General features: G+C 41.3%; 1 protein-coding gene across 2 annotated transcripts; it reads right to left on the bottom strand.

The window, feature by feature from the left end:
* Positions 1–36: 36 nt before the first annotated feature.
* Positions 37–26351, bottom strand: CIAPIN1 (cytokine induced apoptosis inhibitor 1). 2 transcript variants are annotated; one of them, XM_084588692.1, is made up of 8 exons: positions 26215–26351; positions 25847–26002; positions 22219–22353; positions 20960–21027; positions 15097–15211; positions 9795–9917; positions 1890–2014; positions 37–447 (listed from the first exon to the last, which is right to left on the bottom strand). In XM_084588692.1, exons 2-8 carry the CDS (start codon positions 25998–26000, stop codon positions 334–336), a joined length of 834 nt encoding a protein of 277 aa, XP_084444818.1. In that variant the 5' UTR covers positions 26001–26002; positions 26215–26351; the 3' UTR covers positions 37–333. The 2 variants fall into 2 exon arrangements, with proteins under 2 accessions (XP_084444818.1, XP_084444819.1); XM_084588693.1 differs by having other exon boundaries at positions 26206–26335.

The following is a 26351-nucleotide window of genomic DNA, read 5'->3' as shown; positions in this document are numbered from 1 at the left end:
CAGGAGCGCATATCACATGCATTTGCCAGACTTGGGTCGCAGATGTGAAGCACTGCAATGAGTGGCCTTTATTTTAATCTTGGCTTTTATGTTTTGGCTCTCTCTTGCTTTGCTTTACTTAAAATTTTTCAATTCCCATTTTGTCACTTGAAACAGGCAACACTAGCTAAAGAGCAGATTTGCTCAAAGCAGGCGTTGAACCCAAAAGATTAGGTCAACAGCATGCCAATAGTTGTGGACAGGAGCCATAATCACACAGGAGAAATGCCAGCAGAATGTTCTATAGTGGACACCATAGTCCATTTTCCATCTAAGCTCAATTTTCTTCAACCGTTATGAGTCTACTGCCAGTTGGTCTTCAGTGAGGATGATTTTTTCACCAGGCTTGAATGCAGGCAAACCTCGGTAAGGACAGCTGGCGCAACGGAAGGCATCACCCAGGTAGCACTAAAGAAAGAGAAGTTTCAATAGGCACGTTAGAATACAATACCAAATGTTGTTATAGTGTGCTACAAGAACAAAGTGTACTTTAGTGAAATTTCACTTCAACGAACTTAAAGCACCTTCAGAAAAAGTTTGTTCAAGTGGAAGTTCGGAAAACAGGTGCATGGAAGCTTGTTTCTATAGGAAGCATCAGGTGTTCAGATCATATCTCAACCCATTTGTTTGCCACTGCACTCATTCGCAAGCGATGAATGTAGTAACCTTTTGTAGCAGTTTTGAGCTTGGGACTGCATTGGTCTTGAACACTGTGTGCAAGCTCCCATGAACCTTGTCCGGCACAACAGTCTGTTAGGCAGCAAAGGCCTTCATTTTCTCCAAGCAGGTGACCGCTTCAGCAGATCATGGTTAACGAGCATGCACGTATAAGCCTTTCTTGTAGCTAAAAGCCCAGTAGGGCTTAGGCTCTGCTGTGGATGGCTACGACTGTGAAGACAAGCGTGCAAAGCCAGCTATGGATTCGACTGGCTACAAGCTTGTGTAGATGGCCAATTCAGTTCAAAGCTAAATGACAGCCACTTTTCATCATGCGGTAATGAAGCGTGATTCTCAACGTAAAAATATGCAACAAAATGTGCGGGTTGTGCTTGTTGAAGAGCTCAGAATGACGTGTAGGGGACACAGTATGATGCCATGGAAAATGTTCGTAGAACTGAAATGAGCAATGACTGAACTTCGTTGAAATGAAGGGCGTTTGCATAGAATTCAATGGAGCTTTGGTGGGGGAATTTAAAGATTGTACAACTGAATATTTCGTTTAAATGATGTTTGTTCAAATGGTATTCTACTGTACTGTCGATTCACATGCAATAAACACCGAATTCAATTTGTAACATCTTAGTAGAGCAACTTCCTTTAAATGCTAGATAAATTATTCAGACTTGTTTGTCTCTGCATCTTACCTGTACTCACCTATGGGGCTGAAACGTGGAGGCTAACCAAGAGAGTTCTACTTAAGTTGAGGACAACCCAGAGGGCTATGGAACGAAAAATGGTAGGGGTAACATTAAGAGATCGAAAGCGTGCAGAGTGGGTCAGAGAAATAACTCAAGTTACCGACATCCTAGTAGAAATTAAGAAGAAGAAATGGACATGGGCAGGAACATGTAGTGCGAAGAGAGGATAACCGATGGTCGCTGAGGGTAATAAACTGGATTCCAAGGGAAGGAAAGCGTAGCAGGGGGCGGCAGAAAGTTAGGTGGGCGGATGAGATTAAGAAGTTCGCAGGGGTCAAGTGGATGCAGCTAGCACAGCACCGGGTTAAGTGGAAAAATATGGGAGAGGCCTTTGCCCTGCAGTGGGTATAGTCAGGCTGATGATGATGATGATGGTTTGTCTCTGGTCAATGAACTGCTGTCATAGAACTTAAAGTATTTCACTCAACTTACATTTCCGCAAGAAGACTTGGGCTGTTGCACAGCAGCTGCCTTGGCAGCCGCTTCACGGTCAAGTTCTTCTGCAAGACCACATGTGCAGTTTCTGCAAGCACGGCGCTTCTTCTCACCACCACAAGCTGTTGTGAAAACATAGAAAAGAAGGCAAAAAAATTTTCTTCAACTTGTATGCAAGGCTGAACTACAGAGAAGTGTTAGGCCTTTACATCATGAAGATGCAGTGGTGCTGCAGCCAGCAATGACTTCAGTTGTATATGCAAAAGGCGGGACAGATTGCATTTAGGGCGCTACCTTTACATGCCTTTTAGAGCAATCCGAAATGTGCCGACAAGTTACACTGTGGCTGGTGGCACCGCAAAGCACAAGAAATGAAGTGGCTAAAATTTCCACAAGCTTCTTGTGGTAAGACGGAGGTGAAACCAATGGACAGTGGCCATGAAATGGGACAAATGGAACTCCTCAGCGACAGATCAGCTTGCAGACACAGCATTGCATACATGTAGAGAAATCTGATCACTTTGTTTGTGTCTGTTTATTTTGCATTGCTGTTCTTCGATCGTGTGAAAATGGTTCAAGAACCAATGATTGCAGATCAATCACGTTTTACGTGCCCTCAAACACGAGAAGTTTAGATGCAATATTCTAAGTGTTGTAGGCATTACTGGGAAAAAAGAAAAAAAACTAAATATGTTGTGCTAAAGAAAAAAGAACGTGCTACCGCCTTACATTACCCCCCCCCCACACACACACACACGCACAAAAGGTATCGCGATATCGTTACTGGTACTGAAAAAAAATACCACACCTTATTTTGCCATTACTCCACTGCCATAATCAGTGTGCCTTTGCTGTAAGAACTCGCAATGACAATATTTTAAAACTCATATTTCACATAAAATTCAAGCCCAAACAATAATTTTACCCAAAATTCTGATTTAACAATAATACTTTGCACAAATGTGCAGCATGTCAACTGAGAGTAGCCAGGTTATCGAAGACGGTAGCAAGTTGTACTTCGGGAGTTACTCAGCAGTTGCGGAGAAAGAATGAAAAGGTCAGAAGCTTAGCAATGTTATGGAGGCCTAAAGTTGCCTGTAGAGTTCATGTGACGGCTTCTAACTCTGTGGCACATGCTGAAGCCATTTTCAAAATGCGACAAAAAATACAAAGTGACATTTCATCATCAATTCTAACATCAGAAAAAAAAAAAAAAACATAGTTGAACTCTCAACAAGTTTACAGTACTTTGGAAATGTGATGTTCCAAAATTCTCGGTATGCTATTAACAAAATGGGCATGGAAATTGTGTTGCAATAAAGAAATTCTTAAATGGCACAGTTCCAGAAAAATATATTTGTGCTCATAGACTTTTTTTTTTCTTTGCACATCAACTTGTGTAATAACCGCAAAAAGCATGAATGTTCATGTGAAGGTGTTCATGGTCAGCCTTGCTCGCTCAGGAATTCAATAACCAGAATTGTAGCAACAGTTGCAGATAGAAAACAAAGTTGATAAACAGTGCTAGAGTATTGCAGCGACAACTTTCTCAAAACTACAATTTGCGGTTGAATTTAAGCAACAGGCAAGTGTGTGAACGTGCGTTCGTGCACGTGTTTCGTACTTTATGGGTATTCTGTCCTTTATTTCTTTTTTAGTTGGGTGCGCTATTAAAGGAAGGTGTTTTCTCGCATGCATGCGAGCTGTAACAAGGGTCATTGATAGCACCTGCACATTTTGTTAATTTACAACATCACCTTAGGAGCTCTGTGTTTTTTTTTTTTCTATAAAATATGGTCGAGGGGGGGGGGGGGGGGGGGCAGCAATTGGAATAAAAAAAAACTAATAATGTGACACACATGTTACTGAAAATGTTAACATAAGTATGATCCCCATTGCAGTTCTGAAGTTGTGCCGAGTATGGTATAAGGCACCAAAAAAAAGTAATGCGTTACAGACAACACTGAATATTCTGTGTGGGTAATTGTTGAATGTAGAGGGGAGGATGGAGTTGTTGTCAGATCCCATTTACCCGCTCTATGTGCTGAGCATCTTGTTGCACAAAAAATAAGACACATTAGCTGCTACTAGTCGCCTAAGCGCCAAACACTATTGAAGCAGCACCGGATTTGGGGAAATACTATAATGCATAGTTTTTCTCCATTTTCACATTAGCGAACTTAACAACTCTCTCTTTCAACACCAGTCTTCAATTAGAAAGCAATTAAATGTCATTAGGATCTTTACATGAAGTTACCTGTGTTATTTCCCAGATCATGTAGATTTCCTAATCTGAAAGTTCACAACCCGGCGAACACTAAACAGCAGGCAAAAAGCTGTTCAGATCAAGAGTGTGTGCAACCTTTGTATGCAAATTTTAAGATAATATAATCAATGACAAAATATTTAACTGAGCACAGCAGCCTAACTTCAGTTGATGCTCAAGGAAAAATGTCTATGTATGTGCTTGTGCAGCTCCCCGAAAACCAAGACAGTAATGAAAGAAAGCATTTTCAGGACCCCTATGCATTATCGGCAAAGTGCGACCTCCACCCCTGCCACAACGCCTGTGTGTCATCAAGCAGAACAAGGCAAGTTAAGTAGGCAGCACATTTGACAAAATTCCAAAAACATAGAAATCAAATTTTCATTTATTCAATTCGTTACCCAAGTGTCTTGACGGGTCGCTGAAAGGGGGGTCGAGAAGGGGGCTACCAAATACTACATTCAGCGTGCATGCCTCGTACAAGTCTTCCAAGGTAAGCTGATAATTTAGAAGACATTTTAGGAAACCCTGCTTTCACGCTGCACAGCAACCCGAGGTGCTGGGCATTTGCCTGAGTTACACTATCTAGATCAGGTGATGTCAAGCAGTGCACACCATCACTAGTTTGTCAGTGCCATAGCGAAGAAAGCAGGGTGCTCGCTTGGCCTGGCAGGAGACCATGGCACTTCTTTACAGTGTAAGCAACTAGTAATGATGCCAGATATAACAATATATAGTTTATAATGATCAAATCCTTGAGATTCATCAGTTTTTTCATTGCCCCTATGTAAAAATAAAACATATATAACGATAAATTATTGGCGGAATATCGGATACAATAATAGCTTACTGGACACTCAGAAGACGTTTATCACAATAATTTGTCTGAATTTTTGATAAAAAATAAGATATTAAAGAGAGAATGACGCAAAAATGACGTAAGTGCTGAGAACAGACCGGCGTGGCTAAATCCGCGAGGGGGCATTGCGTGCGGTTAGGAAATGAGTGCTATGTATCATCATCGCAACCGATCCCTGTCCCACAGTCGTATCCCCATCGCCCGATTGTGCGTGTGTAATGGATAATGGTATATAATGGTGACAGAGGCGACCCAACAGAGATACAGAAAACAAAGATTGAGCATGTGGAGAAATATAAATATCAGGCATATGGCTAAATGAAGGCAAGTACTATCTAGAAGAACATGAAAGAACTATCAAAGACAGAGGAAAGATGAATTTAAGTATTATGAAACACAGCGCACTTTGGAACCATAATAGGTGAGAGAGTTAGAGGTGTATGGAAAGGAATTATGGTACCAGGCCTCACTTTTGGGAACGCGGCCCTGTGTATGAAATCGGAAGTACAATAAAAAATCAAGCCTTGAAATCAGTCGGGGACAGGTTGGCAGGTTAGCTATGGGGGCCCATGGAAACACTGCGAATGAGGGTATCCAGGGGGACATGGGTTGGCTGTCGTTTGCGACGAAAGAGGCAATTGGCAAACTGAAATACGGTCAGAGACTGTCTGGAATAGAAGAAATAAGGTGAGCTGGAAACGTATACAAGTTCATGATGAAAAATAGCGCAAAAAGTACACGGACGGAAGGACGACATGGACAAGCGCTATTACTTAACGTGATTTCTAGTTCAGTGGGCTCTTTTCCTTGTAATTACTTAATGTGATTTTCAGTTCAGTGGGCTCTTTTCTTTGTAATAGCGCTTGTCCGTGTCATCCTTCCGTCCTTCGTGTACTTTTTGCGCTATTTTTCATCATGAACGTTCACCAACTTGCACAACTTTTGGCATTACGTATACAAGTACCTACACATGAAAAGCATAAATACAAAGTAGACAAACAGAACCCAAAAGCTAAGGTTTAAGTACACACAGGTAACTGATGGGATTCGGCAAAATATTGAGGTAAAAGAGACGGAAAGGAAGATGTGGGAGGTAAGAATTCGAGGAAAATCGGCACTGGGTGTGTATAAAACGTGAAAGCAGAACATAGAGAAAATGGATTTTATAACTCACGAGGCAGCTCACTACTATTTGAAGATAGAACAGGGGCCCTGTGAACGAAACGTACAGGGCAAAACTTGACGAAGTAGATATATTTTGTGCAACTTGTGGAATTGAAATAGAGACCATAGAACATATAGTGTTGAGGTGCTCGAAACTCCAGCCGGCCATCCCAGACGGAAAAGCGACAGATCTGGAGAAGGCACTGGGATTTGCCGGGGAAGACAAACAAATAGACGAGAAACAAATTAGTGTAACAAAGAGGTGGTCGGGAGATTGGTGGAATTGAGCAGGGGAGAGGGGAAATTGCGAAATGACCGTCTGATTCTCATGGGAAGGGAAAAAAGGGGTATGATTATAGGCTAGGCAGCACAAGCTGCCGCCAGATGGAAGATGGTACCGGCCAAGAGGGCAGCAATAGCTTTCAACATGAAACAGCAAGCAGATTCATCGAGATTTCTAGCACGGTTTTAAGGCTCGCACTCTACAATTTTAACAATCATCAGGGCTGGGGATGTCCTGTAGTTCATCCAGTCGCTGATCGGTTTCATGCAAAAGGACTGTCGCCAGCATATGCGCTACTGGAAGCGATGCTCGCAGCGATTGTCAGGTTTTAGCTGCCGCTCCAGCAAGCATGAATTTCAAGACTTCAAGCATTATGGCTATTTATGTAGCCTGTAATAAAGTTTTCAGTGCTCTTTACGATAATTTGTGTTTTTTGATCTGATTCACTCACTGCTGGCAAGTAGGCAAGCCTACCTGCATGGGAAAATATGTGGATGTACTCTTTTGATTTTGTTTCTTCCTTTTTTTCGCCGGTTCAGATATAACGATGGGATTTTCTGGTTTTCGTGATACCATTATAAGTGGACTGCATTGCACTTCCACTCTTTCCTCTGTTGCCTGACTGCGAAGGGGGAGCAAAGGGAAAAAAGAAATAGAAGTAAACGATCAAGCCGGGTTGGCTCATGATGCTTTCGTGGGCAGAGTGCGGTACCAGACTGTAACCTCTGCTTTTCTCTCTCAGGCCGGTGTATGAACCAAGAGGGAAAACACGGACGCAGTTTTCAATCAATCACCTGTGTCTATGGTGCTAGATCAAAAGGTTTTGTGGGATCGGCAGTTTAATTGCTGATTTTAAACTAACAAAATTGTGAAAGTCCAGAAAATATGTGGAAAATATATACGGAGAGCATTACAATGATAGCATCAATGAAACTAAATGGGAGAGCACTGACACCCAATGAGTGTTGATAAGCTGCGAGAGCACCAACAGAGGCGAAACTCAGCCGTCAAAGATAAAACTCGGCTTTCACGGTCCTTCACTAGCGTCCCAACAAAGCTGGATTTCTGCTGCAATCGCGCAGAAAAAACGAAACCGCAAGGGCGAGTCACCGCAAACCACGCATAGCACTGAAGATCACAATCATTTCTTTTTTTTTTGCTACAAGATGATAGTAAACAAACTTGTAACACTTCTTGTAAATCCTAGAAGGTCTTCATAGACTTCTAGACCACAAAGGTGCGTCGCAAACAGAGCACAACACGACGGTCAAGGTCAGTTTTCTTTTCCTGTGTAAGATGGTAGCATAGATAATTCTAATATTTCTTGTACATTCTAGAAGATGGCAGCACCTCCCAATAAGCGCATCTCTTCACAAGGGCACAAAATTTCATATGCACACTCTGTGCAGTATGCGTACGGGAAAAACACCCGAATGGTTAAGTGTCCAGTAATTTTTCACTTTTTCCAGCGTGAGGTGATGAGGTTTTATGCATCGGGCTCTGCAGCATGTTTTCGTAAAACTGCTTTTGATGATGTAGCCACTATTGAAATGCATTATAAATGCCCGCATATCAGGTGTACTGAGCAACACAGTTGCTATGTATAATGGCCTTTCGCTATGTTTCCTAGCCAGTACAGTCTTTGTGAGCGCTGAAGAACGACATATGCATCTCGCAACGAAACCCTAATTTTTCCTAAATTTGTTTGCTGACTGCTCCTTGTAGTCTGCACAGCCAAGACTCCAGCACCGCACAAAGCCCTTCTCCCCCAGTTAGCACCTAATAATGTATCTCTTGCAATAGCAAAATGTCCAAATTTAATTTCAAGGCAGTGGATCAAACTGTGTATCTGTAATTGCAGCTAAAAGGAGTGCGTAAGACTGTCCCGCACATCATGATACGAGTCAGCTGAGCTACCAGTCCCACAATCAGGGATTACTGATGGAGGCACAACATCACGAGATGCCTCTTTATTTGGATAGGCAAGGCAACATAGCACTGGATGTGCCTGAGATGCCGTTCCGAGGCTCTGAGTGCCATGCATCTTCTGCTCGAGCAGACAATGCATTTCTCTGGGATCGAAAATAAAAGCTTACTTCTGTAGAAAGAAGCATGAAAGGTTCTACCTGCTCAGAAATAGGCAGGTATTTAAATAACGAAGACAGGTATACATCAAGGTTGGGGTGTTTTGAATGCTGACTGAAGTCAAGATTTCAGCATGTGTGTCACTGTTTCATAGCACCAGCAGGCCCCATGAACATGTACTGCCTCTGCTAGTGTCAGCCGTTTCCGGTCACACTGAGTGGCCGCACTCTCGTTACAGTACTGCCGTGTTGTTGAAGCATCTCTCTTTCCTTCACTGTGGTTGATATTTTTGAAAGTGATGAACAAAATCATCATCAGAATCTGCACCTAGCTTCCTGCGCATCCAATGCACTCAGTTTTAGTGCTTTTGTGTGAAAAGAAGTGCTGGATTAGTTCTTGTTGTTTCAAGAACTGATATGGCATCACCTTGTTCATGGCTTCAAACTCAAACCTATAGGCGCTAACAACCAGACTGCATTAATATTTTAGTTAGTTATATAATAAGTAATGTTTTGCAGAAAATTGTGTTCGCCAAGGCTGTTTGTTCTTGCAAATATTATTTTTCTATTTTGAACTCATTTTTTTTTGTCGACACCCAGCATAGTAAAGACTAAAACTGGGTATATCTTCACTGCACAAAGTATCTAACCAGAATAACATACTACAAAAATATGTGTCCATGTCCTTCTACTAAAGGGAACCAATTTGTTGTGCATACATGAGCCTATGCTGTTTTCAACTCTTATCAGTAGTGAAACACCAATCCACACCCTGGTGTGTAGAGCACATGCATCAGGTGACTTGCTGCACCTATCAATCAATCAATCCATGTCCTGTACAAGTGTTTTTTGACAAAGATTAAGTGCGGCCTGCACACCTTGTTTCTCTGCCCATATCAGGAGCTAGCCCTATCTGAAAAGCAGAAGGTTCAGACACTAAGAAAATGCAACAGAGCATTTTGTAGCACTTTTGAGAAGTGTAAAGTGTACTAGGCTGTCTGCTAACCCTGAAAATATGAATATATTTGGTAAAAGGGACTGACGCATTATGCCCTGGTTTGCAAAGTTCTTACAGAATGAAAGAAATAAAATATTTTTATATTCTACAAATTATACAGATATAAAATGAAAAGAAAGAAATAAAGAGCGAGAAAAACAATGAATGCATTATTCCCGGAGAAACCTTATACAGATAGATATTTTTACTTGAAATTTATATTTGTATGCATTAGAAGCATCTACTTGCCCTTGAGTGCACTTGGATCTGGTTTCTTGAAGTCTTCCTCTGTAATCAGCTGGTCTGGATCGACAAGCTCTACATCACCGTCAAGCATATCTTGTGCCGACAATGACCAGATTTTCCCTACATCTACAGAAGAAACAATTAAGGCAGATATAAATCGGACATACAGTTAAGTTTGTGGCCATTTTATCGTCTTGACATAAGTGATTAAATGACCTAATTAGATTATCAAGCGCTCTAAAAAAGCAGACGCTGTTCATCAACAGCAACACAAAAAATATCAATGCAGACAAAGGAACAACACACACAAAAAAGCACCTGACATTCATTTCTTTTTTTCTCTAAATATGCCATTAAAGAGATGCACACTGAGAGAAAAAGTGCTAGCTGACTGGCACTGGCTCCATAACTACTCTTTATATCAATGCCAACCTTGTTCCCATCATGTCTAAAGTCCCGAACAGAGTTTTATAAACTAGGAAAGTAATAAAATGAAATACAGGTGTTGCCATCCCCAACCTATCATGCAAGCAGACTGCAGTGTGTTGACAGTTTATCCGAGCATGGATTCACACTAACATTTATCAAAATGATATTAATGGAGTTCTTTTCCATGCAGATATCAGTTTAAATCAAGTGGTGGGCAAAATTTTAAATGCATGTTGTGTTATGTTGAGTTTTTTGGCACACAGACAACTAAGGTCATCATGTGCCAGACACAACACAGCTAATGAAATTTGCTCAGCAATAAATACATCTGCTGCTGGACAGATATGAATATACCAGAAATAGCCATAGAACCAATTTTTAATCAGGGAAAAAACTCTATGCAGTTGTCCTCAGTGACTTTCAAGGAAAATGGGTTTTTGTACTTATACATGTCAGAGCACCACTGGTTTGTGAGACATACAGCAGTGGAGTCGCCAAAGTAGGTCAGTGGTTCTCGACTGCTGTACCCGAGGATGTGGATTAGATCCTGGCTGCAGCAGCTACAATTTGACGGAGGTGAAATGCAAGGTGCCCATTTACTGTGTGATGTCAGGAGATGTTAAAGAACCCCAGGCAGTCAAAATTAGCCCAGAGCCCTTCACTATGGCATCCCTCACACTGACACAGTAATATCTTTAATATTGATAATTAAAAAATATTCAGGCACTGGCCACTGAAAATGATGCTGCAGATTTAAAAATGCTTAGAATATTTGCATGCTAAGGAAATGAATGACATTACTTTGATTAGTTGTATATAGTGGATTGTTATATACAAGAAACCATTTTGCACCGCTTTGTCATGCTTAGTGCCACATCCAGCAGGTACACAAAAATGTACTGTTTTTTACATATGGATGGCATCAGATTGGGAAAGCTTAGTTGGAAAGAGGAGGTCAATAAGTGGTACAATTTTCATTCATGTAGCTTTAAATGTAGCTATAATATTGAGGAAACGAAAGCTCATAGTACTGAGAAAATGAGAACTTTTTCATTTTCTCAATATTATAGCTAAAAACAGTGCATTCTTGTGTAGCTGCTGGATGTGGCACTAAGCATGACAAAGCGGTGCAAAATGATTTCTATTGTATATAACAATCCACTATATACAACTAATCAAAGTAATGTCATTAATTCCCTCAGCATGCAAATATGTTAAGCATTTTTAAATCTGCAACATCATTTTCAGTGGCCAGTGGCTGAATATTTTTTAATTACAGTGAAAGCTCGTTAATTCGAACCTCGATAATTCGAATTTTCGGATAATTCGAACTGCACTACTTGGTCCGGCCAAGCTCCATAGAGATCTGTGCACAAAAAAGCCCGCTAATTCAAACTCAGTCGGTTCCGCAACGGATAATTCGAACTACGCGCCGCCGCATATGGGCGGCTTGACGCACAGCACGTGGCAAAAAAAAAATAAAATAAAATAAAATCCCTCAGAGAAAGAACGGCGTGGTTAGAGGCTGTGCGCTTCCAAAACAGAGACAGATGAAACCAGATAGAACCATGGATGAGTGGGTAAAGCCTAAATGGCGCCATGACCGGCGCGGCGGCGCCGGAGGGTAGGGGTTGGCGGCCGCGGCTGCCTACTCTCTTCCGTACAACATCCGAAACTCGCAATTAAATACTCGTTAATCGAGCCCTGTTAATTCGGAAATGCGCATAAGCACTGTCGGCGCAGTCCCAGCAAACTCCCACAAGAAGCTATGACTTCGGATGGGCGCTACGGGTTGCGCGCTTTTTTTTTTTTTTTTTTTTTCGAGAGTCGTTCACTTTTTCATCCATCGGCTCTCAACGAGCACAGGCGGTGGTCGGCCGCGGTCATGACGGCGGCTTTTAGCATCGTCCGCTTCAAGAGGCGTTTGCTGCTCTCGCATGTGGTAGTAGACAGCGCCCGCCCCGATCGCCTACGGCATGATAACGCGAACGTATTGAAAATGAGGTTTGCACAACCGGACAAGCGCTGGCACCCTGCCAAGTTCGCTCGCTTTCCCCCCTTGCTAGAGCCAACATAAAAAGAAAACATCGCTATGTTATCACTGAGCAGCATCTTGGCGCACTGCCAAGATGTGTTGTGGACCGTGACGACGCGAAACGGAGGGACGCGTTAACGGCTGTAGTCCTTTTTTTTTTTTTTTTCTTTTCCGTGACGGCGCCGAACAGAGGGATGCGTTAACAACTGACGGCTTTTTTTTTTTTTTTCGAATTCTAAGGTGAAAATCGCGGGTGAGCGGGTTCATTATGCGAGTGGGTTGTTTACCCAAGTTAATACGGTAAATCTACGGTAATGCAGATGGTTCTTGTCAGTTTTTTGAGGCCATTCGATAATTCGAACATCGGATAATTCGAACTTTTTTCCCGGTCCCGTGAAGTTCGAATTAACGAGCTTTTACTGTATGAGTATTAAAGATATTACTGACTGCATTAAAAACTATATATAGAGTTGCATACTACACATTTTAATGGTTATTCATGACAAATTTAGTCTTTTAAGTACATAAAATTTGTGCACAAAAGCCATGTTTGGCTAAATGTAAGAAGTTGAGAAAATATGACTAAAATGTGTAAAAAGGTCCAGTGAAAGTTCTTGGTTATGATGGTGAACATGTCTTTTCTATTATTACTTCCTGGAAATGTGAAAAGGCAAAGCTAGCCTTTGGGGAAAAAGCACAGGCTCACACAAGCATGAGTGTGGGCGATGCAATGCTTTGATGCAACACAGGTTTGAATCCGGGTCAAGTTTGCACTTTTCATAACCGCCGCTAGCACTCTAAACGAGTTTTTTAACAAATACCCAATCGTTCTAGCATCTGATTATTATGTCTGAAAAAGAAATTATCAAGACTGCTCAAACAGGTAAAATAACAAAATTAATTTGAAAAAAAAAAGAAATTGCCCCTTTTCAATGCAAGTGTCCCCTTAAATGCCATCTACCGTACATACATGCTACAATGAATGGCTACAGACTTATGTCACCGCTGCCCAAATCGAATTTGCAAACTTGTACTCAGAAGCTGAAATGCCACAGCCACTCAAACACTACAGTGGGCTGATTTTAAAGAAAATATTTTTTCCTATGCACACACCAGACTGGTGAGCACATATATCTAGAAGTTTACACAGTGAACAATGTGGGAAGTTTCACCACAGCTGCTGGTAGCACTTTACTGAGGTATGTTAGCTTATGGGCTATGTATAGTCACTATACTGCACAGCTATGTGTAGTCATTATTTTTCACAGATGTGGTGGAACAGACACGTTTCAAAAAGAGCACAGTGAAGCTTTAAATGGCTAACCCAACTGTTTTATTACTCCTACTGTGAGCATTATTACAGTCAAACCTCAATATAACAAACATGACCATTCATGATTTAGTGGCTATACCAAACTCTTCCTAAATATATGTAATAGACACGCTACCTTAGCTTTATACTTCACACACAGTTCAACCTAAGACAGATGTATCAAATTCTTAACCGCCAAATGACAGCCCCTCAAAAGCAGGCAGCAGGCTTCGCTGCACTACACAAGTGGCTCGTGGTGGTATGGCAACCATTTACACCAAGGTTCGCACATTTATCTCGCACTGTGGTGTTCTTATATCATGTTCAGCAGTGCCATGGAAGATCACAAGCGGTGGCCAGAACGTATTACGCTTCTCACACCTGTGAACAGTGCCCTGGAAGCAGCAGCACGCACAGTTGTACCCATGCAGCAACCATGTCGGCTGTCACGGAGGTGGTGAAAACAGCAACAGCTTTCACTCTGACATATGCTTTTCTGCACTACACAGATGTAATGTGGGGAAGCCACCTGAGCTGGCACATGAATTGCAGCCGTTGCAAGCTGTTCGTGCTGTGTGGGGAAGCCAAACTAAATGATGCCACATTTTATTTCTTTCCGGCTTCCGGAATTGCAACGAGCACTTCTGAATTAGAGCTAAAGCTTTGGTAAAGGTCTCTCTATTTACAGTGAAACTTCACTTTAACGAACTTCAAGGGACCTTAGGAAAATGTTTGCTAAAGTGAAAGTTCGCTGAACTGAAATTTTGCAGCGCTTTTGAACTTAGGACTGCAGTGGTCTTGGCCTCAGTCACTGTGTGCAAGCTCCCGTGAACCTCGTCCGGCACAGCGGTCTGCTGGGCAGCAGAGGCATTCATTTCCTCCAACCAGATCATTCCTTCCACAGATCACAATTAACCAGCATATATAAGTACGCCTTTCTTGGAACTAAGAAGCTTTGTAGGGCTGAAGTTGTGGCTATGGGTGGCTATGACTGTGGACACAATTAAGCATGCAAAGATAGCTGTGATTCCGCTGGATACAAGCTTGTTTAGATAGCCGGTTAGGCTTAGAGCTAAATGACGGCCAGCTTTCGTCACGCGCTAATAAAATATGTTTCTTGAAATATTCAGTAAAAAGTGCACATTGTTCTGGTTGAAATACTCAGTATGGCGTGGGAAACACAGGATGACGTTATAGAAAATGTTCGTAGAACCGAAATAAGCAACAATTGAAGTTCGTTAAAATGAAGGGCGTTTGCATAGCGTTCAATGGAGCTTCGGCGGGGGAAATTAATAAAGTTCGTACTACTGAATACTTCGCTTAAGTGACGTTCGTTCAAGTGGTATTTTACTGCATTCAGCAAATATCACTAGAGTTGGCCTCTTCACTGACTAAACTGCAATGCTACAGAAAGCGTATGACGAAATTTTACATTACAAATTTCAGCTATGTTGAACTAATTTACAAACTTTTTCTATGTGCTTGCTAGCATGAGGTTTTACCATACTTCAATTTACGCATCACATTACCTGCAGAAGGCTCCTGGCTTCCAATAGCAGCCCCAGCAAATGGGAGCTTTGAAGAAGACCCAACCTCGTAGTTCGGCTTTGAACAGGTTATTTCCACACCTCCGTCACTGGTGTTCTGCAGATATTTTGTTAGAAAAGAATTTACAAAGTGCTAACTGAACCAGCTCTATCATCATCCAAGATGCAAATGACACTAAGCTATGCATAACCAGAACATGGCATATCTGCAATCAACATAATATTCTTTTTCACTGATAACACTTGCAACTCCACACCTACGAAAAAAAAGGAATGAGTGCAGGAAGCTATACTTGAACTGCCTACATACAATGCAAATTCATTTCAAAGCTGTTCGACAATTGAAATAACATATACAAGCAATAACTGTGGCTGCTACAAATATACAGCACATGGTGTAGGTGCCAAAGGTGCAGCAGATTTTGAAAAATGCAGACTCAAAACTACTTCGGGTGTGGCAGAATCATAGCAATTGCAGCCTCACAAAAGTCAGATGAAAGCCCCCAGCAAACAAATTAAAGTTGTAAGAATATCACCTCACACTCAAAACGCAACTCCACTATGCTGTGGAAAGACAGACACATTAAAAACACACACAGACCTGAATCTTTTCCGTTGGTACAGTCAAACTCACTTATAATAGTATTGAAGTGCAATGAAAATACCACTGTTATAACAGATAACTAATACAACCGGGTTAAGCCGAAAAAACAGATGTTTAATGAGGGAAAAGTAGCTCCTATTTTTTATTCATTCTCAGGCAGAAACCCATAATTAGTCATCTTCGACTGCCTCACAACAATCTTGCCCACATTCCTCTGCAAGATGTCCAACTTGGAGTGAAAGATTTTAGCACAGATGAAGTCTGGCACGAACTTGATAATTCTTAGTGCTTCCTGGTGTAGCTTGGCCGGCGTGATCATTGTAAATCTTGTTAATTCAAAGTGATTGGGACCGAGAAGAATGTTCGAATTAGCTGGGTTTTCAAATTACCCGAACACCGCAAACAATCTGACCCAGGAAAATAATTTCATTGTGAGAACATGCTGGCCTTATCTCCCTCATCCTTCCAACCAGAAGCACATGGTCAGCCGCGATCATGATGCCGGCTTTCTGCCGTCATTTGCTCAAGGAAACGTTTGCTGCTTTCACACGTTCCAATGATTTTGTGACAATGAACGCACCCCCATTTCAATCGCGACGCGATAAAGTGAACATACTAAAAACCAAGAGGTTTGCGCAAGCAGACGAGCCGAGCAAGGCACCGAAGGAGCCATAATTCCAGTCAAAAGTAGCCATGTAATTTGATCTTGGTGCCAAATTTGTAGCCAAATAGAACAAAAGCGATATTGTAAATACAGTTTTTATCATTCAACAATAAATAATTGCATTCTGAACCAAACAACTGAACCAAACAAGGAACTCCATCCAGAGACCCAAAGCTAGGACGTTTTGCTTGACTTTCAAGCATGAGTTCATTGCCAATAAATACATATGTTTAATACACATGAACGAAGCTCATGTAGAATAGATTGTTCTTGTCAGGGTAGGCTGCTCTTTTCAGGGTAATTTTAGCGCAATTTAGCCAACAACTCAGCTGGAAGATCAAAAGTTAAAGCTGCGATTTCTTGGAATCTTAATTTCAGTCATAGAATTGTCTTAAAAAAGTCCAGCTTTATTTCGCCATGCATTTCTGTTAGTTTCAGTTTCACACGAGAATATGTGCTCAGGGAACAAAAAACTAAGAAAAAGAAAATGAAAGAGGTTATTTTTCTTCATTAACATAACACTTAGAGTAAGTATCGAGGAGGAGTTCCTGTAGTCAGGGATTGAAACTGGCAATGACAAAATTTTCAGAACGCCTTTTGTCAGGTGCAGAAAATTTCCTTCTATCCAAAGTCTCCTTGTATAATGCCGCTGCGTGCCACAAAAACATGTTTGATCAAACCCACCTTCCCCTTTCCTTTCTCTACCCCTCCCCACACATCACTGTTGACAAACATAAATTAACAAAATCAGTGGGGAGAGCTTCACTTATCCACAATGGGGCAGATGAGGGCTGCACCGTGATATGAAACCTCCTCCCGATTGGGGTCCGAACTAAGCGCTCGGCACATTTATCTCTGGCCCGACAAATTTTGAGGGATTAGTGTGTCTGGTATTTACGGAGGGGGTATTTTAGATTTGCAGTGTTCACCAAATGAGAGGTTGCATCAGCCTTAAGTGCAGATCCTACTTGCGGATCTTTAAAATAATGCCGCGATTGTATGAAGCCTCCCTTTGAGATTCTGTCGATAAACACTATCCTCGCTGGCAAAGACTATGCACAATCGTCTGCTGTGGCAGCAAACCTTGGACGTAATGAACCATCTTTACGAGTCTTTATTCGCTTCCTATTGCATCTCCAATAATTAAAAATGGCTCGTAATTGTGCCAAAACAAATGCTCGAAGTAGCCAGAAAGTAGCTAGGAAGCCAAACTGAAATTTTAAATGCCCAACAGGGTCGTAAAGAAGCAAGCCAATTTGGCGTAAAGTAGCCACCAATGGCAACCCCGCTGCTGGCACTCATTTTAAAGGCCCGTTCACACTTGCGACTAGCAGCGGTCGCGCGACCGTTTTGGTCGAAAAGCGACAGTCGCAAATGGTCGCATCGGTCGAAAAGCGACTGCCGCGGGCCGATCGGGCACTGCTCGAATTTCTAGTCGCGCGACTACTAGTCGCAAACCATTTCACCAATCAGCGAGGTCCCGGAGTACTCGATCGAACACCTTCTCGATGCAATTAAAGAATACCCCTTCCTTTTCAACAAACGGCATCCGGAATTCAAAGGCAGGGAGAAGGATATGGCCTGGGAGGAGATTGGAGAGATATTCGGACTATCCGGTAAGTACTATGAACTTTTGAGAAGTGGGCTTTTCACGCAGGCGCAACATTTTATATCGACACCGTCTATTCATCGTCGGCGTTCTCGCCTGAAAAAGCTGAAGTGTCTGGCAAGCGGCTGCTACCGACGTTCGCTGTCAGCGCCCTGCAGCTTTCCTACTCCCAACTCGTTTTTCGTGAAGGCGACAGTCGCAAGTGTGAACATAGCTCCTCTCCTCTGGTCGCGCGACCTCATCTAGTCGCAAGTGTGAATAGACCTTAAGGGCGCTGGGCACTCTGCCAAGTCCCCCCCCCCCCCCCCCCCCCCCCCCCCCCCCCCCCCCCCCCCACTGCATGCGCTGACTGCAGAAGCTAACATCAAAAACGATAAACACTCTTTGATGTTACCAATGAGCAGCATCATGGTGCCCTGCCAAGGTGTGCGCTGTGAACAGCGCCGACGATGACATGAAGCGAAGAAACGCATTTACAACAAACATTCTTTTTTCTTTAGAATTCCCAGTGGCATAAGTGCGGGGTAGGTTCACTGTGCATGTGGGGCCCATTATACAAGTAGATAAGGTAATCAAGGTGTCCCTTAATCCTCTAGCTATGGTGCATCATTAAAATAAACGGTGTAGGTCGATGTTGTGCGCTGTCAGGGCACGTTGCAGTTAAACATGTCTACACTTCTGCATGGGTGCACTAGATACGCTACGGCATATCTAGCATAAGTATCACTTTGCTGCGCCACTCTGCAGCTCCGAGGTGCCATCGCTTTATTGGTCTGCAGCAAAATCAGGATCGGGCATTCCAGCAAAGCACCAAAAACTTTCGAATCAACAGGGCTGGTGCAGTTGGCCGTTTTGAACTGCACGGTTAAACTTACATCAGAAATTACAGGACCACAGAAACTGTTCGAATTATCCGGCATTTCGAATGAAGTGAGTTTTAATTATCGAGGTTTCATTTATTTGTGAGTCCTTTTTATCATTTAGGGTTCACATAGTGACCAGTAGAACCCCGCTATAGTAAACTCGAATATAGTAAAAACTCTGGTATAGTAAAGTGAAACTGAAGTCCCAGTCCATCTTCCATAGAAGACTGTACATTTTTCCCTTTTTATAGTAAATACATTTTTGATAAAAATCGGTATAGTAAAGTGAGTATGGCCATGTCGACATACTTCCCACAAATTGACATCGCCGCAGGTGAGTTAACTCGAATTGCGAGGCAAATTTCTCTTTATTGAAAAAAAAAAAAAAAGTAACACCGAGTGTTTTCTTTAATGGCTTTACCATCATGCTCACCTCCACTGAGGAAAAGCCAACTTTACGTAGTCCTTGGAGTCGAGAGGGAAAGCATGCAGCTCGTGGGGAAAAAAAAATAATAAATAAAGCTGACTACAAATATGGAAAGAAGGCGACACAATCCGTTCGGAATGTAAAAGAGTAAAAGTGCAGCAAGAAATTGGGAAGGGAAGAAATAGCTGAACATTTGCAGCATGAGGCATTGTGGCAGGAAGTGGAGGCGTGGCATGTGTGGTTGTGCGGCACTTGCCTGTCGCCGCATTTCTCATCTACCATCTCTTTAAAACAGAAACAGCGGGAGATGATGCAGTGTTCATGCAAAGCTTTGGTTTTCACATGAAATCCAGTTCAGTTGTATTCGTAGCCATGCTGCCTTCATACTTAAGAAGTACTCCCACAAGATGCAAACAAAAACATCTTATGACTGAAAAAAGTAAAATTGCACAGAGACAATAAGAGAGGGATAGAAGGTATTTTAGAGTGTTTTTTTTTCATCAAGCAACAAGACGCATTTAGTAGGTAGCCATTTAATTACCAGACACCACCTTAGGAGCCATGTCAACCCTAACACCTGATATAGTAAAGATTTCTGCTGGTCCGAGTGACTTTATTATAAAGGGGTTCTACTGTATTGCTATATGCGATTTATTTTAACATAGAATGCATGGTAAAGCTGACGGTGCCGCAGTTCACTGTTATATCGATATATTGTCAAAAGCGATATTATAAGTGGGTTTGACTGTATTATTATTCTTTCTTTATATACCATGTAGACTAACTTACCACTCTACTGAATAATGCTGCACCAGAGGGGAGTTGGCAGTAGGCAAAATAAAAGATTTTGTTATTTTAATAGAATTTCCTCTGCAAAGATCCCTTGTTTTCAGAGTTATTGTTAAAAAGCATACTTCCTGCTGCCATATTCGACCACATAAGCTCCATTTATGCTTACATCTTCACTTATGAAATAGTACACCTGAAGCAATGCATCCATTGTATACTGTGCATAAGTGACTCGTGGCTCAAGTGTAGAAAACAATTCAATCAAAAAAAAAAAAAAAAAACTGAAGGATGCTATTAAAATGTTACGTAAAGTACCATGAAAAAATGACATAACTTGACTTTGCCATACACATTACTAAATTATTTCAGTGTGGGTGAACCTTCGGCTGTATTCAGCAAGCTTTCATTTTCTACACCTAATTTTATTCCGTGGGGCATCAGCATGCCTCCTGCATCAGGCGAAATCACCAAGTGGCCAGCAAAGAAATCATACAATAGCAGGTTCCATTGTTGGTGTCAGCCACAGTCACTTTCTGCATGCATCAGCTAACAAGTGGCTGCATCATGTAGTCAATGCTAAGGTGTATTCACTAATGAGCCGATAGTCCAGTCACTTCCCGAGGGTACTCAAAAGCCACAGCTTAGTCAACCAACAGCAACTACAAATGCCAAATGGATACGAAATGGAAAGTGGAAGCTTATGAAGTATGACTCCTGCACAGCACCATCATCATGCAATGCATTAGACTAAAAATAATGCAATCATTTTCATAAGTGATACAAGCACAAATGGTTCAACAGTCTACACAAGCAAACTTCATATATATGTTCCTGGGTACTATTACATAAGACAATGTACAGACCTAGAAGAATTGCTAAAATACTGTACCAGACAAATATCAACGAAACCAGACAACTTCAAATTGTAGACTAGGCTCCCAGAATCCAGACCAGATCCTGCACAAAATCAGTTGTCAATGCCATGAATTAACATAGCCAGGCCACAACTAAAGCAAAAGCAGGTAACAACAGGTTGAGACAAAATGCCTAATCTTTTCTTAAACAGTACTGGTATACAAACTTCTGCTGCGCTACACTGTGAAAGCTAGACTATTAAGCTTCCAACAGGTGTAACCAGTTAAAGAATGAGAAAAGTCGGATTGTTACGAGCTTAAATTATTTGGATGTGACTTTCTTTAAACAGGTAGCTTAATGTGTGGACATAAGCACTAGCTTAGTATCTTATTTCCATCACTACACTTTCAGAATTATTCCAATTAGTTTCCACATGCTAAGGCATCAAAAGCCAGCTTTTGCAGATTAAATTATACAACCTCCAAAAATATTTTTATTGTAACACCTCTAACACCCATATGAACCCAATATCATGATGATGCTCACTTAATTGCTTTTTGTAATTAAAAAGAAGGTTAATTAAAAATAAGGCATTTTTTACTAAAGGAGCTCAACTAAAAAGCAAGCTATGAGAGGTAAGATTTGGCAATGAGGCAATCAGTCACACTAAGACATTACTAAAATACTTTGAGATTTTCCAACAATCACAGGTTATAACACCTGTGGGTGTAGCCAAATGGCTCAGAGCAATGTTAAACTTTTGCTTCAGTTACAGCAAGTGGACGTCATGCATCACGAATAACTAAAGCCTTTATTTACTATATCATTAGCAATCTCGAAGTGATATAGGATGAATACCTATTTAATGCAGCCATTATATAGAGCTGCAGTATAATTGGAGATCTATTATACACTGCGACAGCATAACACAGCAATATGTTGATGTAAGATAAAGAATGATGCTCCATTGCAGTGTCACAATGTTCCAGTGCACACCAAGTTTAGCTGCAAGGCTAAGAAGAAACTATAAAGCATGTTTAGTGAAATTGTCATTTGTCCTTACTAAGCAGTTAAGCAGTCATTGTCACTACCAAGCAAATCAGAACAAACTTAGTCATGCACCATCCTCAGAGTATCCATGAGCAAGCCTAGCACCAGTGCTGCCATAGAGAAATAGATCAAAGACTATGCAGCACTAGAGGGCCACAAGGCAGGAAAATTTAGTAAAGTGGAAAGTAAACAATGAATTCATGACTAGTTAAGCAATGTGGAAAACAACGCAATGAGAATTACCACTCAGCTTGACAAGAAGCTTTCCATTTGGCTTTAGTAAGTTGATAATGTTAACGAGACTGTCGGAGCTTGGTCGCATCTGTGGTGTGACAAAACCAAGAACTGTCACATCAAAACTTGATCCTGGGTGTTTGGCTAAAGGAAAGAAAACAGAAAGGTTTTGAGATCACTTGGAACTGTCACTGAAAGGAATTTTTAATTTCTCTGCATGTGCTCTTTGTGCCACATTAACTTTCTGAGGTTGCAAGCACCATTGCACAATCCATGAAACAACAATACAACACAGCAGGCACTTTACGTCCAAGCAGAATAAAAATCTAAATCATGATTCTGCTCACTCTTTCAGGCTGTCATGCTCCAGAAATAACTTGCAAATTTATCACTCAGAAATTTTGCTACACCTAACCATGGGTGTCTGAAAGATCACCATGCAGTTAGACTGCAGATGTGCCCCAAAGTTGCAAGTGCTATAGGAAAGTGCTCCGAGGCTTGCTAAATAGTGCTTATGCTAATAGGCTTACCACAAGGAGCTACATTTTTATAGAAAAGATAAACAGCGCTAGCGCACCTCCTTTGTACTTAATTAACTATGCAAATCGACTGTAATTTTGCTTTTTCTGTTGCTACGGCTTCAGGTTGCTGGACAAAGGTTATGATATCACAAGCGAGTATGAGATCATATTATGCATACAAAAGCTGCAATATACTCGATTTTTTGTAGTTTAAATTCACACAAACTCCAATGCTAAGCTGCTCCTGAAGCCGAACTGAAAGCAATTGGACAAAGAGCTATTGTATTATAGGTTTTGTGGGCCTCGGATCTCAAGCACAGCTGTTATGTCGCAACCATTGTTCGGAAACCAAAAATCGAAATTGAAAATGCATGGCTCAAGGAATTCAATCACAAATTATACACAGAGTGTAGGCAAATTTTACACGGTGATCCATGTTAATGTCTTTAGCATAAATCCAAAGTAGAAATACGCTAACAAAAATTTGGTGTCTCAACCCCATTAAACACAGGAGACATCTTACATGAAATGATTTCATCATAGCATGATAAAAACAAGTTGGTTTTATGAGAAAAAAAAACAAAAGGCATAGTAACTGTCCCACTCTGTGTGGACACATCAACTGAGCTGCCAGGAGGCGAATTAGAAAGGCCGTGAAACAAGTACAAAGGAAACAGGCACCACCATGGAAGGCTCTGGATTAATCTCGATTACCTGGGGCTCTTTGAACCCACTGACACTGCAAAGCACATGCCATCTTTTGCCTTTTGGCTCCATCAAAACATAATCTAAAATAAAGACAGTTACTGAGCTAACACTGGCAGGACTCGTTGTACCATTAAATAACTGCAACACAAATTTCAGAGGCAGAGTCATTGAAAATGCTACAACAAATTAAAAGTGTACCTCCAAACTGTAAACTGTACAGTGCACCAGTGTCTCAGCTCATCTGGAAGTGTTTCAAACAAGCTCTAAAGCACCTTGGAATACAATCTAAAAGGTTAGAAGCACCCTGAATAAAACTGTAAATTATGTGTGTATTGAAAATTATTTGAAAGAAAAATAACAAAAAAAAAAAAAGAAAAAAGAAAAATCTGTCTACGAACATTAAAGGCGATTTTCACTCAAAGGCACCACAAAGTGCAACTAAAGGCAGCACATTTTGAGGGATAAATCACCAACAACTTAACTTGCTGTAAATATGTAAAAAAATGATATGCAGGGTAGATGTAATCGTGGGATTCGACCTGCTGTTATACACATTCAACAATATAGCACTAGTTGACTGCGCACAGGAGCAACACTGTGTGGGATGCTATTGTGTTTCTTACTGCAACAGTACCAGTGACAGTTCGGAAATGTGCCAAATTAAACAACTCAGTTACCTGCACCTGTAATGAGGTTTCTATTACAGTGCCCCCAGAATATAAAGATGGCCAAGTGCAAAAAAAATTTGATATCTGTGACACCTACAATTTTAACCAGATAAATATCTGCACTACTTTTAATATAATCAAGTTACATTGCTGTAATTAATCCGGTCCTGTGCTAGCTGCATCCACTTGACTTTTACAAACTTCTTAACCTCATCTGCCCCCTGGTATGCTTTCTTTTCCTTAAATTCATCAGTTATCCTCTTTTACAACACATGTCCTGCCCGCGCCCATTTCTTCTTGATTTCAACTAGAATGTCATTAACATAAGTTATTTCTCTGACCCACTCGCTCACTGCCTATATTTAAATGTTACACCTACCATTTTCCATTCAATAGCTCTCCGTTGTTCTCAACTTAAGTAAAACCCTTTTCGCTAGCCTCCATGTTTCTGCCCCACAGCTGAGTACCAGTAAGATGCAACTGTTACATACTTTCCTTTTTGAGCAATACTGGATAACTGCTAGTCATGACTAGCAAGTGCTTGCCAAATGACCTCCACCCTCATCATATTCTTATAGTTATTTCTCTTTCATGGTCCAGATCTGCGGTTACAACCTGTCTTAAGTAGACAATCAGCTACTACTTCCACTGCATTGCTACCTATTCTAAACTGCTGATCCTTTCTGAGGCTGTTGAACATTACCTTAGTTCTCTGCATAATATTTAGGCCTACCTTCTTGCTCTTTCTGTCTAGGTCATTTATCATTCTTGAAATTCATCCCCTGAGTTACTTAGCAGGCAATGTCATCAGCAAATCGCAGATTATTAAGAAAATTTCCATCAACCCTTATCCCTAACTGCTCCTATTCCAAGTCTCTGAATACTTCCTCTAAGCAAGTGGTGAATAATACTGAGGAGATCGTATCTTCTTGTCTAACACCTTTATTTATGGAGAACTATGGTTGCTGTGCAGCCACTATAGATATCTTCCTTCACATATGGTTCATCTACACCCTGATTTCGCAATGCCTGCATGACCGCTGAGGTTTCGAGCGAGTCAAATGTTTTCTCATACTATATGAATGCTACGTAAAAGGGCTATTATATTTCGAGCATTCTTCCATCCCCTGGCTGAAGGTATAGATAAATAAACGGTACAGTACCCCTTGTGTGAACCTGCTTGGTTGTTTGAATGATTGAAGCCTAAGGTTGCCTCAATCTATAAGCAATAACCTTAGTTACTACCTTGTATGCAATGGATAGTAACCTGACTGGCTGTTAAGAGTTACTAAAACCAAATGCCTGATAATTTCAACAGACCGATGCAAGAACTTCATTATCTTATGCTCGAAAATGCCTTAATGTCTATTTACCACACTGGAAGTAGTAAAGTTGTTTACTCCATATATCCATTTTCCAAGTATGGACACACCAGAGGCACAGTTCACAAATATACACTTTTACACTTATGCTCTCAATTCCCATGTGAATACGACCGCTAGTTGAAAATATATTTCAGCAGAAGTGCACGGATTATAATATCATGCTTACAGGTCACGTTACACAGCGCAGTGATCGTATCTACACTGTAAACGAAGTAACTGTGCCCAAGTTAAAAAGACTCAAAGCAAGACGCAACCACAGGTCACGTCTGCAATGTTAGGTTACGTATGTAGTACAGCACACATAAGCAATGGCGGGTGCTAAATAGATACAAACGATGGAACATACAGTACTTACACTCTGGCAATTTTTGTGCATTCTCGACTTGACAGAGGTTGGGATCTTGGATCAATGACTGAATTTGCTCGACGACAGCCTTTAGTCGCTCGGTAACGACCTGGCCGTCCCACAAAACCAGGACCTTGTCCCCTCTCTTCAAAACTTGGTCCATTGCTGAAAGCACAACAATAACTATGCTATATTTTAGTCGTCATAGTATTCAGTAAATATAAAGAAACTGCGCAGTTTAAACAAGTGAAACAAAGGTTGCGGATATCACTTTGGATGCGCTTTTGAGAGAGGTCAGTTTCCAGCCGCACAAACTTTTTCTTTTTTCATAATAAACTTGGCTATTTTATGAGTGCCACTACATATACCTTCGTTACCTTCTTCAACAGCGCACTTGGTCGAACAAGCTGAACCGCACCAACTTCGCAGAAACCGCTACGACGCTACCCAAGGCAACCTTTGCCTTCGCTACCTTGAAACACGTACGGCTGAGGCGGCTTAGGATTGAATTGAT

This window comes from Amblyomma maculatum, chromosome 1 (assembly GCF_055883805.1).
Source record: "Amblyomma maculatum isolate TAMU_Amacu chromosome 1, ASM5588380v1, whole genome shotgun sequence".
Lineage (NCBI taxonomy): Eukaryota > Metazoa > Arthropoda > Arachnida > Ixodida > Ixodidae > Amblyomma > Amblyomma maculatum.
This window is presented reverse-complemented; position numbering and strand designations above follow the sequence as displayed.